This window comes from Hydra viridissima, unplaced genomic scaffold (assembly GCF_058129835.1).
Source record: "Hydra viridissima isolate aposymbiotic clone 2 unplaced genomic scaffold, HvirCarnegie_v1 scaffold_5, whole genome shotgun sequence".
In the NCBI taxonomy this organism is placed as follows: domain Eukaryota; kingdom Metazoa; phylum Cnidaria; class Hydrozoa; order Anthoathecata; family Hydridae; genus Hydra; species Hydra viridissima.
In genome coordinates, this window is record NW_028324304.1 from 12,387,249 (window position 1) to 12,401,084 (window position 13,836).

The 13,836-nt window shown below is 26.2% G+C and overlaps 1 protein-coding gene across 1 annotated transcript; it reads left to right on the forward strand.

Annotated features, from left to right (window-relative positions):
- The first annotated feature begins 6,140 nt into the window (after nt 1-6,140).
- LOC145189359 (uncharacterized) lies at nt 6,141-13,836 on the forward strand. Its single transcript, XM_090088006.1, has 8 exons — nt 6,141-7,074; nt 7,149-7,213; nt 9,881-9,959; nt 11,234-11,282; nt 12,124-12,269; nt 12,362-12,410; nt 12,846-13,159; nt 13,567-13,836. Exons 1-8 carry the CDS (start codon nt 6,221-6,223, stop codon nt 13,607-13,609), a joined length of 1,599 nt encoding a protein of 532 aa, XP_089944132.1. The 5' UTR covers nt 6,141-6,220; the 3' UTR covers nt 13,610-13,836.

The following is a 13,836-nucleotide window of genomic DNA, read 5'->3' on the forward strand; positions in this document are numbered from 1 at the left end:
GTATACATCAGACGGAATATGATGTATATATATATATATATATATATATATATATATATATATATATATATATATATATATATATATATATATATATATATATATAGTATACATCAGACGGAATATGATGTATATATATATATATATATATATATATATATATATATATATATAAATATATATATATATATATATATATATATATATATGTATACATCAGACGGAATATGATGTATATATATATATATATATATATATATATATATATATATATATATACAAAAGACGGAACGAAATTTACTTAAACGTATCATTTTAAATGAAACCCATTTAAAAATGTCCATCTACAATACAAACCTCTTGCAAACAACTCTGCACGATTAAATCAGAATATTAATAAAACAAAGTTTTGAAAAAATACTAATGAAGATGACCACCAAATCATTTCATCCTAAGATGGAATAGTTTGTTTCCCAGATGCAATTGTTGAAAATTTGCCGTTTAATTTCACTTTTCTGTAAATCACAGAAAATTTACTGACAAATTTGGGTATAAATTTTTAAACTAGTGTTACAAATCAAATTATTGATGTTAGACTATCTAAATTACGTCTTGTTAAATAATTTTATTTTGTTTTAAAATGTTTTAATAGTTAATAAAAAAACGAACCAGACATTTTCTAGACGCTTTAAAAATTTTGAAAGATTTTTGACATTAATATCAAATAGTTCAACAACTGCAGTTGTTGTAAAGAATCACTTTTGGATATACCTTGAGATATGTTTGAACAATATTAATCATCTTTGGTTTTATTTTTTTCTTAGACTGGTTTGTCTTTCCTGCTAGGCAATTATTTTTCCCCAGACGAAATACGTTCCTTCTTGAGAAACTACTACTAATTTTATCTTAAGAAACGATGACGAGGAGGAATTTACAAGCTTACTGCCCGTTTTCTCTCATTAATATTCAAAAACAATTTGAAGCATGATTAATCAACAATTGGTATTTGAAACTGGAAAAAAAAAAGATAACCTCGTGTGGTTTAAAATTATTGCTAAATAACATATTTACAAAACGTAGTAATATTTTCATTCAAATAATGAATATACAAGAAAAAAGCTCAGCTATCTATTTAAAATTTGGATAAATAAAGTAGTCATGTACATTAAACAAAACAAAATTTAAATTAAAAACTTAAGAAGTGTATAAAAAGCGTCGTTCCGAATTCCCCATTTAAATATTGCGATGACGTCTTTAAATTAAAAAAAAAATTGAGTTTTTAAAAGATGTTAAAGTTAAAAGATTATTTAGTGTAAAAGATTCCAAAACTTAAAAAAAAAAAAACAAAAAAAAATCAAAACAAAAGTTTTGTTATACAGTCACTGATATATAAGTAGGAATCAAATAAATGTTAATTTATAGTTTTATATAATAACTTGGCTTTTTCTTTTTTAATACTTCCACCTTTTTATGACTCATGTTTCAGCTTCTTTGAAATTGCGTTATTGTTGGAAGCTGATTTTATTCACATTTTAAAGCGTTTACTGCAGTGGGGAAATTGTAATTGGGTTTAAAGAACATATTTTAAGTTTTTGTGGGAGAAAATTCAAACTTTTTGCAAACATAACGATTAAAGATTTAAATTACTTGCGTTCGTTTAACAAAAGCAACAATTAACATTATCAATTAAATTGTGAAACTAAAATTCTAATGAGTAACTGATTCAACTGATTCGTAACTACAATTAATCTGCTTGAAAGGTTTGTAACAACTGACGTAAATAAATTAATTTGTTCGAAACATCTGTTATAAATTACAAGAAACAACAAACTTTTACAATCCTCTGTCATTAAATTGACGTAAAATTTTGTAACTAACTAGTTAAATAGATTAAAAACGAAATAAAAATTGTTTTGCCAGTAAAAAACAGCTGTCATACCTGAGTTTGCAACAATTCTGCAACAGTTGCTATTGATATGATTTGTCAGTAAAGTCTACTTTTTTAATTAGAGAAGAGACTTACATTTCCGATTAAACAAAGCATTGTCAATTTAATTGCAAGCTAGGAAATTTTAAATTTTACAAAAAGTACTACCCAAAATTTTTCTACTAAGTCATTCTTTAGTAAACCACTGTTAAAGAATGTTATACACATGCATTAGAGTAGCTTGATTTTCATTGCTGAGAACTGAGACTGAGAGTTGCTTTGAGTAGCAATTACTCATCTGCTTTTTCCATTGAACTTGTGACATCAGTATTTCCTTTCTCTTCCAAGCCATCAATCAGAACGGAACTGCTTCCATTCATTTGGGTGCTTGTATTGAAGATGGTATCTGATGGTAGGAGCAGCCTTTTTGCAAATTTTAGTTAAGTTGAAAAAATTATATAATCACATTTTCATTGATAACATAAAATTTTTTAAAATTGAGTTTGATTCTGTAAAAATTTGTAATATCAAGTTTGTTAACATAACATTTTCTAACTGATGAATACTTGCATTTTACAAAATCGTAAATAGCAATTAAATTACAAACGACAAGAAATAAATTCCATTACCAATATCTTAATAAAGTCAATACTCTTTAAAAAACTCTTACTTAAAAACTCTTTAAAAATTTAAAAAAAAAATCCAAATTGTTAACAAATGAACTTTAACGCAAGTTATTAACGCAATTTTTGTAACTTTCGTAAGATACGTGTTATTACGATTAAATCTTGCGAATAACTCTGCTAGGGTCGTTAATCACAAATCAAGTGATGACGTGTTTACGAATAACTCTGTTAGGGTCGTTAATCACAAATCAAGTGATGACGTGTTTACGAAAAATGCAACTTGTTTAATTGATTTTCGGAAAATTAAAATTTTCCTAATTTGCTATTAAAATGACAAGGCTTTGTTTAATCGGTAATGTAAGTCTCCTCTGATTTCTGTACACTTTTGGTTTTTATTACTTTTGACATTATTCAGAAACGAATGAAAATCAACAAAATTGAAAAATTTTTACTCATTTTGTAAAAAATAATCAGCCTTCTATTACTTGATATAGAAAAGTATTCCAAAGGACTTATCGTATCATAAACTTATATTATAAAAAATGGTTGTTTCGAAACGGAACAGAGGCTAATGATTGAAACTTGCCAAATGTATAACCAAATAACAGGTTAAGCCATAATTCATGTTATTTAAAAAAGGTTGAAAGTTCCTGTTTATATAAAAGTGTAATAGCTGGACGTCACAACGAATACCTTTTTCTGTCGTTTTGAAGTTCCTCCCATTTTATAATCGACAAACTACAAACAATTCAAATATTGGAATTCTTTTCTGAATTTTTCAAAATTTTATTTGTATGTTCGGGAAAATGTTAAACTATTACCTTATTCGTTTAAAATCGCATCTAATCGAAAACCAAGCAGAAAAAACAAATAAAGAAAAACGAAACGTAGGTGCTTACAAATTTGTCAAAGGTTTAACTATAAAGTTTAGTCATGAATATGACGTAAAACATTAATATTTTGTGACTTTCATCGACTTTCAAAATAAGTTGAAGTTATGTTACTTATTCAATGTCCCGAAAAAACGTAAATATTTAATCTAATATAAGAAGTACAAAAGTTGCCTAAATTTCAACGCGCAAATGACGTCGAGTGTAGCTGGATAAATTTGGGTTTCTAAAATTTAATATCCAGCGCTAAAATGTTTTAGAAACACTTGAAGTAAAAAATGGTACAATTGATAAGTAAGAATTAAAAAAATGCTAATAATAAATAAATAGTAAAACGATTCAACTTGTGCCAAAAATAAGCAGAAAACTGGGAGCTCACAAAACAATTTACTTTTTCTTTTGCAAACAAATTACAAATATGATTATTACCAAAAAGAGTTTTTAACAAAACTTTAAAATGACTTTGTGACAAAGTTCTTTTCTATTTAAATTTTTTAGCCTTTCGTAGATATTTTTCCCTCACATTGCGTTTCAACGTCTTTATTTTTTGAATGCGTTTTTAAATTGGTTTGTACACCTCAATTGATCAAAGCTCGCAACTTATAAAGGCCAATCAGGAAAATGACTAAAGAGCGTTATGTGAGTGAGCACACTATTTTGTTGGGTAAAAATAGTTTGAGCAAACCACAATAAAAATATAATTTAGTAAAATTATTATGCAGTTAGTTTTAGATATCTATAAGTATTTGTTTTACTTTCATTGAGTAATTTTATATTTCTGTTGGGGACTTTCACAGATTATTGGGTTTTAGTTCTGATTTCTAAGTCTTCAGAATCTCAGAATGTATCAACAAAAGGAATCTCAGAATGTATCAACAAAAGGAATCTCAGAATGTTGTGCAAAGCAATTCAAGTTACAATAAAGGAGGGGATAATTTTACTGTTCTGTTATGTAAAATTTTTTTTTCATTTAAAATTTTTTATTTCGTAAAAAAAAAAAGTTAAGCTCCTGTATTCCGTATTTTTGAAAATAATTTGGAATAATTTAATTGGTTTATCAAAGTTACAATTTTTTTCTTTTTGGTTTTGTTTTTTAACTCTACAATTATTACAACTATCTATATTCATTATAACTATTTACAAATAAATATTAATAGAGGACAAAAACACAACTTTAATAACTAATCATGACTGTAAAGACGCTGAGTTGATCAAAAAACAAAAGTACCCAACTTTTTACTGTATTTGTTTATAGTCATCACACCATATATATTGGACGTTGTAAGATTTATGCTGAATGTAAATAAAAGATTGTATTTGTTAATATTCAGCATAAATATTACTGCGTCCAGTGAATTTTCGACAGCTGAGATATTTTGAATAAGGATTTCTTCTGAAGGAATTTCGACTTATCGACCATTTTGTAGTTGTAAAAATATTTTTTGAATCTTTTTTGTACCGACAATTTAAATTTTCAAATAAAGATGTTTAGCAACCTGGATTTTTGCTTACATTTTATTTTTCCTTTTGTGATTTTGCTTTAACTTATTAGTGGCACTGACGAAGTATTTTAGTGGGAATCGATGAAGTATTTTAGTGGGAATCGATGAAGTATTTTAGTGAGAATCGATGTACTTTTAGTATATTTTTGACTTTTCTGAAGGGCTTCGTTGCATGTTAGTTCAATTATTTTTTCACCACAAAAGTATTTAAGAAAAGAGACCTATAAACACAACAACAAATTCCACCTTTGAGCCATAATGACTCTATCGATGCCAAATTTTGTTGCCATCTTAGATGGTATTTCAGATTAGTATTTCATTACAATTTAAAGTCGCTGAAATCTTTAGTCTTTTCTTATTTTATTCGAAGTGTTTGTTTTAAATAAAGTTGAGGTAGAAATGTTGAAATTTTAGCTCTTTTATCCATCCTTAAAAGTATTTATTACATCAGATTCTTTTTTCTTCCTTAACTTGCGCGAAACTTTACTCAAAAGGTTTCCAGTTCAGCTGAAGAAACTAAAATTTGAAAGCTGAAAAAGTGATTTATTAAGAAGAAAGCAAATTTGATTATGCAAATTCTAAACATTAATTTTTAATTTCTGGTGTTTCACACAAAACATTGTAGGCAATTTAATTGTGCATCTGGTTTATAAGTTAAAAATATTATCCTTAATTCGATCATGTTAAATTTTCAATACATTTTATTTCATATTCAAATGAGTAATCCGAAGCTCATTGTGATAAGCAATGTCATTTAGACGAGCCTTAATACGTCAATACTTTAGCGTTAAAGCTTTTCACACTTAGATGGTATAATTTTTTTCTTTTTCTTTACTTTGTTATAAAAGTCGCCTTATTACGGAATTTAAAGCAAGCATATAGAGTAGCCGGCTTAGTGCATTTTTGTCACATAATATTAAAATGAATTAAAGACAATAATTTATAGACTAAACAAAATGAAAGGTAAACTAATAAATTAAAAAAAACATAAAAATAACTCTGTTAGGTCATTTTCATAACTTCACCATAAAACTGTGACAACATCTATATTGATGTGAATTTATATATATATATATATATATATATATATATATATATATATATATATATATATATATATATATATATATATATATATATATGTATATAAACACACACACACACACACACACACGCACATACACACACATAACTTTTTTTATCTTCTTTCTGAAATAGTTTTAACTGACTATAATATTAAATTGCTTCAAATATAATATTAAATAAAATCAAAAGATGGCATCAATTCGATCTTCTTCACATTATGATAGTATTACTGCAGAGGATTTGTTTGATTCATTTATGAATGTTGCGTTGAGTGTTGAAAAAGAAATCCAACCTAAAGCTCATGAAAGATTTGATTATAAAAAAAAAATAAATTTTGACAATTCTAAGGAAAAATTATCACCAAACAATAAAGTAATTTTCAAGCGAGAGAACATATATGCAAGTTGTGATGAGATTGTAAATTGTAAAGATGAATGTGAACTTAAACAAACTTTAAGTTCAAATAATAATAAAGAATCTTCTGACATGAATAATGATGCCTATGCTGTTGTTGATAAGTCAAAATCTAATGCAGAGGCAATTCAGACAAGCACACCTATACATGAAACTCATTTGAATGATGAATCCCAAGCAGGGCTTAAATCATCTATAGATTATACTGTAAATAGTTCTAATCCCCTGGAATATGAGTTATATGCAAAACCAAGCAAAAAATATGGTGTTGCTGTTCCTGGAGCAAATTTAGCTGATGATCTACTAACAGACATTTCCACTACATCTAGTGAAGACAAGTATGATGTTGTAGGAAGTATTATAAGTTCATCCATAAACTATGAAAGTTTAGATATGTACAATCTACAGCACCAATCTAAAGAAAGACCAGTAGCAACTGTAGCACCCATGGTTCATGATTACAAAATCAAAGTTGAGGATGTTGCATTTAACAAACGTTTATCTAGTGCAGCTTGTCATGTAATGTACAAAAATTGTCTAGAAACTATTGAAAAAGGGAATAATTCTGCTTTACAAAAAACAGATCATAAAAGTAAAAAAAATTTCTTTGGGTTTCAAAGAAGCAATAGGTAAGTTTTAAGAAATTTAAATTTAACATAAATGTGTAAGTGTTGTCATTTTATAAAACTTTTTTTTTTTCCAGCAAAGAAAAGTTATACAAAGATATCAGCAAATATAACAATCTTGTTCCAAAAACTGAAGCTAACAGTAATTCTTTTTGATTACATTTTTTTTTAAAAGATAAATATATGTTGAATGTTTATTTTAATGCACCTACAAATTAAATTTTGAATCAAATAGTTGTGTATGAGTAGCTGCTCTATAAAAAACTGTTCACTAAATTAACATCATGCTTCAATGTGCATTTGTTTAATAATATTTTTTCTTTTTTTTTCCGTTAAATAGGTTGTTAATAACTTTCTACCCTGAGTGAAACCTCAAGATAATATAGGATTCAAATTTCACACAGTTAAATTATTTTGTAAAATGCATACTTAAACCCAGAACATAAAAAACTTAGTAAAAAAATATTCCATATATAATCTTTCCACCTTAATTTATACTACAAATCACTTGTCTAAAATTCACCTGTCAGAGTTGTCCAAACCTATATCAAACTTTTGCCTATAAATCAAAAGATGTATATCAGAATAAAAATTGCAAAGACTCTACTTTGCTTTTCATTTAATCTACAGGCAAAAATCTAATTAAAACTTCATTCGCATTAACCCAGTTTTGCATGCAGAGTTAACTATTAAATTAACAAGACTTAGAATGTTACACTATTATTACATACACTTAGAATAAGAAATTCTTAAAAAAACTGTATGAATATTTTTTCAATTTTAAGCAACCTCTAAGTATGATCAAGTTTCACTCAAATTTTGATTTGACTTAAATTGAATTGTCTCAAATTTGATTTGGCACAGATAAAACTGATCTGTAACAAGTATTGCTGATTTTTTTTTGCCAGTAAAAAACAGCTGTCATACCTGAATTTGCAACAGTTCTGCAACAGGTGTTGTTGATGTGATATGTCAGTAAAGTCTACTTTTTTAATTAGAGAAGAGACTTACATTCCTGATTAAACAAAGCCTTATCATTTTAATAGCAAACTAGGAAAATTTAAGTTTCCAAAAATCTATTAAATAAGTTGGATTTTTTGTAAACACGTCATCACTTCATTTGTGATTAACAACCCTAACAAAGTTATTCATAAGATTTAATCGTAATAACACGTATCTTATGTAAGTTACAAATATTGCGTTAATAACTTGCGTTAAAGTTCATTAGCTAACAATATGAAGAAGGCTCAGGCTAAGAAGTAATTGCTACTCAAAGCAGATGAAGAAGGCTCAGGCTAAGGAGTAATTGCTACTCAAAGCAACTCTCAGTCTCAGTTCTCAGCAATGAAAATCAAGCTACTCTAATGCATGTGTATAACATTCTTTAACAGTGGTTTACTAAAGAATGACTTAGTAGAAAAATTTTGGGTAGTACTTTTTGTAAAATTTAAAATTTCCTAGCTTGCAATTAAATTGACAATGCTTTGTTTAATCGGAAATGTAAGTCTCTTCTCTAATTAAAAAAGTAGACTTTACTGACAAATCATATCAATAGCAACTGTTGCAGAATTGTTGCAAACTCAGGTATGACAGCTGTTTTTTACTGGCAAAACAATTTTTATTTTGTTTTTAATCTATTTAACTAGTTAGTTACAAAATTTTACGTCAATTTAATGACAGAGGATTGTAAAAGTTTGTTGTTTCTTGTAATTTTTAACAGATGTTTCGAACAAATTAATTTATTTACGTCAGTTGTTACAAACCTTTCAAGCAGATTAATTGTAGTTACGAATCAGTTGAATCAGTTACTCATTAGAATTTTAGTTTCACAATTTAATTGATAATGTTAATTGTTGCTTTTGTTAAACGAACGCAAGTAATTTAAATCTTTAATCGCTATGTTTGCAAAAAGTTTGCAAGAGTTTTCTCTATCTTTAATTTTGACTTAATTGCAGTTTTTAACATTAAGTGATGGTGTTGTCAGCATTTATGTCTTTGCTCTTAATATTTATAAGGAAATCAAAATTTCCTTCCCTGAGCAAATAAAATGCAGTTTTAACTAAAGGTTTTTATAATTAAACAAGTGACCTTAAAAAAATACATGTTATGATAGAGTTTTATAAGTTTTCATAGAAGAATGTTTTATTTGAAATATTTATCAGCACTTTAGATAAGTTAAAATCTTTACAGCACTAACAATCCTGCAATTAATGCATTAACAATAAATTATTGCCAAGTCTTAGGTTTTTGTTTGTTTTTGTTTTAAGTTTTTGCCATTGATTCACTCTTTTTTAAATAACCTTTTTGTATTTTTTTTAGTAGTATATGGTTAATAAATGATGAAAAATAAAGCTTCACTTGAATATAGTTAGTTATTTTTTGCTATAAGTTTGCATGTCATACTTTCATCTAAATATGAAAATATGTAATTATCACTATGATTTTTTAAATTGTTTGTTGAATAAAAATTGAAATGGTAAAAAAATTTTACTCAAGCTTAATTTTAAAAATGTCACCAAAACAGTACATTAGTGTAGTGTTTTGAAGACATTTTTTTACATGTTTAAGCAAAATAATTTTTTATTACTGTTTTGTATTAGATAAGTCTTATTATTAATTATTAATTATTAATCTAATTTTAAAATTGTCTATCATCTTTATATATAGCTAGTGACACTCATAACACTACATTCTCTTTGACTTTGACCTCTTCATGATAACTTCATCTGATAAAAATTCTGAAAAAAACTAAAACTTAAAATATTTGTAAGTTGTTTTTGGGTTATCATTGAATATTTATATATTTTAGACATTGAAGTTCTCTGTGATGGTTACCTCTTTAAGCAAGGTGGCACTGGTATGACCCTCAAAAACTGGCGTCTAAGATGGTAAAATTTGTTTTCGACCTTAATTTTCAAGTTTTTTAAAAGCAGGTTTTTGCATTTTTAATAGGAATACCACATACTAATAGAGAGTACTTGCATAGTACAATGATATCTTTGGTAAAATACATGTTTTTTCATTTACTTCCCATATTATCAATCAAAGCTTCAAATAAAGTTGCAGTTTAGCATCAATAATTGCCATAAAAAATGTTTAATATAAATGACTTTCTGACTCTTTTTTTTTTTTTTTTATCTCCAACTTATTTTGAGTGCACAAATATATTTGTACAAAAATTGATTATATGTTAGATTATCTTTTAATTGTAACAAGTAAACTATATTTCCCCTACATTTTTTCATAATAAATTTTACTCAAAAAATTGCAAATGTTTCTTAAAGAGTAGTTTTATGTTCCTGAATGCAGTTCTGACAGTTCTAAAAAGTTATGGTATGAGGCTGTATTGTTTCATCAATCTGGTTCAACAACAATGTGGTAGTGAAAGCACTATGTAAAAAACTTTTACAAAAAATATTTCATAACTTTTTTTTATTAAGTGTTTTTTTATATTTGGCGTTTTTGTTGTTGTTGTTTTCTCTAAGATTAGCATTTATTATTTAAATAAAAATTAAAAAAACGAGAAACATATAAACTCAAAACATTTAAAAGAATTATTACTGAGTCTTTTGAAATTTGCTGCAGTTAAAAAATTAAAATGCTAAGTTTTAATGCATGTAATACCAGTGTTTTGGTGCTGCATCATCTTTTAGTGCTTGCCAAGTGCTAAAAGAATTTGTTAAATTTAATGACATTAAAATTTTATTTTGTAATAACTACATTGTTTGTATGAGTTCTTATGATGATTTCCATTCTTTGAGTGAGTTCTCTTTTGTTAAATGTGTTGTTTATGCTGCTGACAAAAAGATTAAAAAGGACAAAAAAGAAGTAGACTTGTAAATTTATCATATTTACATTTTTTTAGTTGTTATGAATTCAAAAATTACATAATTTTGTATGTATTGTTTTTTTTAAAAAAAAACTTTAGATGTGTTTTCTAATTTTTTTTTTAATTTAAATTATATTGTTAACAAATTTCTGTTTGAAATGGTGTTAACAATATTTAAATTATGTTTTTATACAATAAAAAATCCATAATGGCTGCAGCGCATAATATTGATGGTGTTACATTTTTTTATACATTTTTTATACAATAATGTAACAAATTTAAAACTTGCATTTGTCATTTTATTGGGTATTTTAAAATATTGTTGTTGTGCAGGTTTGAGTTGAAGAAAAATAACTGTTTGTATTACTACAAGTCTCAACAGGTGGGAACAATTATTTATTCAAGAATTTTAAAGTCTATAAAAAAAAAGTTTGGTTTTTAAAATGATATAACAGGTATAATAAATATTATTATGCATGATATCCATAACCTGTTTGCTGAAATATATGCATTGAAAGACACCTAAGTGCAGTACACTATAATCAAAATATAGAAATATGCAATAGATTTTTAGAAATGTGTTTTGGAAATATAAAAATGCATAATTGAAGTATACAAATCTGTAATAGAAATGTAGAAATGTGTTATGGAAAAGTAACAAATCTGTAATAGAAATGTAGAAATGTGTTATGGAAAAGTAACAAATCTGTAATAGAAATGTAGAAATGTGTTATGGAAAAGTAACAAATCTGTAATAGAAATGTAGAAATGTGTTATGGAAAAGTAACAAATCTGTAATAGAAATGTAGAAATGTGTTATGGAAAAGTAACAAATCTGTAATAGAAATGTAGAAATGTGTTATGGAAAAGTAACAAATCTGTAATAGAAATGTAGAAATGTGTTATGGAAAAGTAACAAATCTGTAATAGAAATGTAGAAATGTGTTATGGAAAAGTAACAAATCTGTAATAGAAATGTAGAAATGTGTTATGGAAAAGTAACAAATCTGTAATAGAAATGTAGAAATGTGTTATGGAAAAGTAACAAATCTGTAATAGAAATGTAGAAATGTGTTATGGAAAAGTAACAAATCTGTAATAGAAATGTAGAAATGTGTTATGGAAAAGTAACAAATCTCTCTGTTGCACTTAAAAGAAGTTTTATGAGCAACAAAAAAACATTTTCAACAAAATGTTTTATATTTTATAAATCATGTTTTTAGGATCATGTCCCCAGTGGTGCTGTTATCTTGTGTAACTATGTTATCACCCGTGCACCAGAGGTCAGTAAGCGCTTTGCTTTCAAGGTTGCTAAAGGTGGAGCCCGTTCATATTATTTTGCTGCTAACTCTGAAGAAGAAATGAAAAAGTAGTTATCAAATTTTTATTCTTTATAATGTGTTGGATATAAAAAATAATGACTTCAAAACTCAGTTTAAAAGGTTTTATTTTAATTTTTAGGTGGATGAAGTTTATAACAGAATCATCTCGACAACCTATATCTGAAGGAGTAAAATTTTCAATTTTTTTTTTTTTTTACTTTCTATTGAAAAACATTTTTGATTATAAGTTAGTGTGTTTTTTTTTTGTCAAAAAAGTTCTCTGAAATCTTTGAGTTAAATTATTAGCTTTTTTTAATTGATTTTTATTTTCATTTTTAATCTATTTAACTATTGTCTATTTTTAATATTAGGAACTGAGCATTTTTTGTTTAATTTTCTCACTAAGATATTTATTTTGTCATATTAATAGTTTCCCCATTGAATTGGCTAACAAAAAAATTCATAATTTTAAATGACAAAATAAAAATTCTTTAAAAAAAATTTTGCAAATTTAATTATGACCAATATGAAAAGTTTCGATTAATTCGATTGCTGTTTCTTATTGTTTTAAATTGGAAAACTTTTTTGAGTTATGTAATTTAAATTCAACCATTGTTTTTCAGACCACTATACCAGAATGCAGTTTAAAAAATGTCAGCATTCCAGCTCTATCCATACAAGTGCCAGACTGTCATGGTTATCTTTGGAAACAAGGAAATTCTCATAAGGGTTGGCGAAAGCGATACTGTGTTATGAAGTATGGCTGTTTGTTTTACTATGAAGACATTGGTGATCAAGTAGCCATTGGTGTTTTTAAGTTACATAATTATGTTATTAACAAAAGCGATGATACTAAAAATGGTTTTCAAGCAGATCCTCCTTTTCAAAAGTTGAGGACTTACTATTTCTATACAGAAAGTGAGATCGACCTACGAAGGTAATGTTATTATACCTTTTCTTCTTTTTTCCTTAAGGATTTGTGGTTATTCACTGAATTTTATTTTTTATTTCATTTTATTTGATTATCACTGTCGAGTAAATTGTGTTAAATGATTGTATTTTTATTTTTGAATAACCAAACAAAACAATTGATTATTGATATTGGTTATTGATAGTTGATACTCTTTTCGTTAGTGAGTTGCAAAGCATTCTTGTATTTAAGTTATTCATCAATTTATTTTCATGATTTAAAATTAATTATTTAAGAATGCTAACTAGTTTTACCAAATTTATGACCGACTGCAGAAACTGTACTAAATTTTTTTTTTTTTTAATATTTAATTGATTACATAAAATAAAGTAAACTATTTTTAACATTTTGATGCTGTTAATTTTTTATTTAAGATGGATCGAGGCTATGAAGCACTCCATTGAAACCGTAAAGTAAAATATATTTTCTCAATTGTTTGACTAATCCGATAAATATGCGATTTATGTTGTGTAGCTGTCGTTTGCGTATATCCAAACCAAACAGATATACTAGCATATATTTTAAAATATGTGTTTTTTTAAGAATGAAGATTTTTAGTTGAAAAGAATCGTTGTGATCATTCAACGATGCTGCTTCTTTCATTTTTATAAAAGTAATCGAACGATTTCATTTATACTTGATTG

Excerpts from the sequence above, each read along its gene's own strand:
- LOC145189359 (XM_090088006.1), top strand. The coding sequence starts at position 6,221 with ATGGCATCAATTCGATCTTCTTCACATTATGATAGTATTACTGCAGAG. Across the intron at positions 12,270-12,361 it reads TCTGAAGAAGAAATGAAAAA|GTGGATGAAGTTTATAACAG; the intron begins GTAGTTATCAAA and ends TTTAATTTTTAG. Across the intron at positions 13,160-13,566 it reads AGTGAGATCGACCTACGAAG|ATGGATCGAGGCTATGAAGC; the intron begins GTAATGTTATTA and ends TTTTTATTTAAG.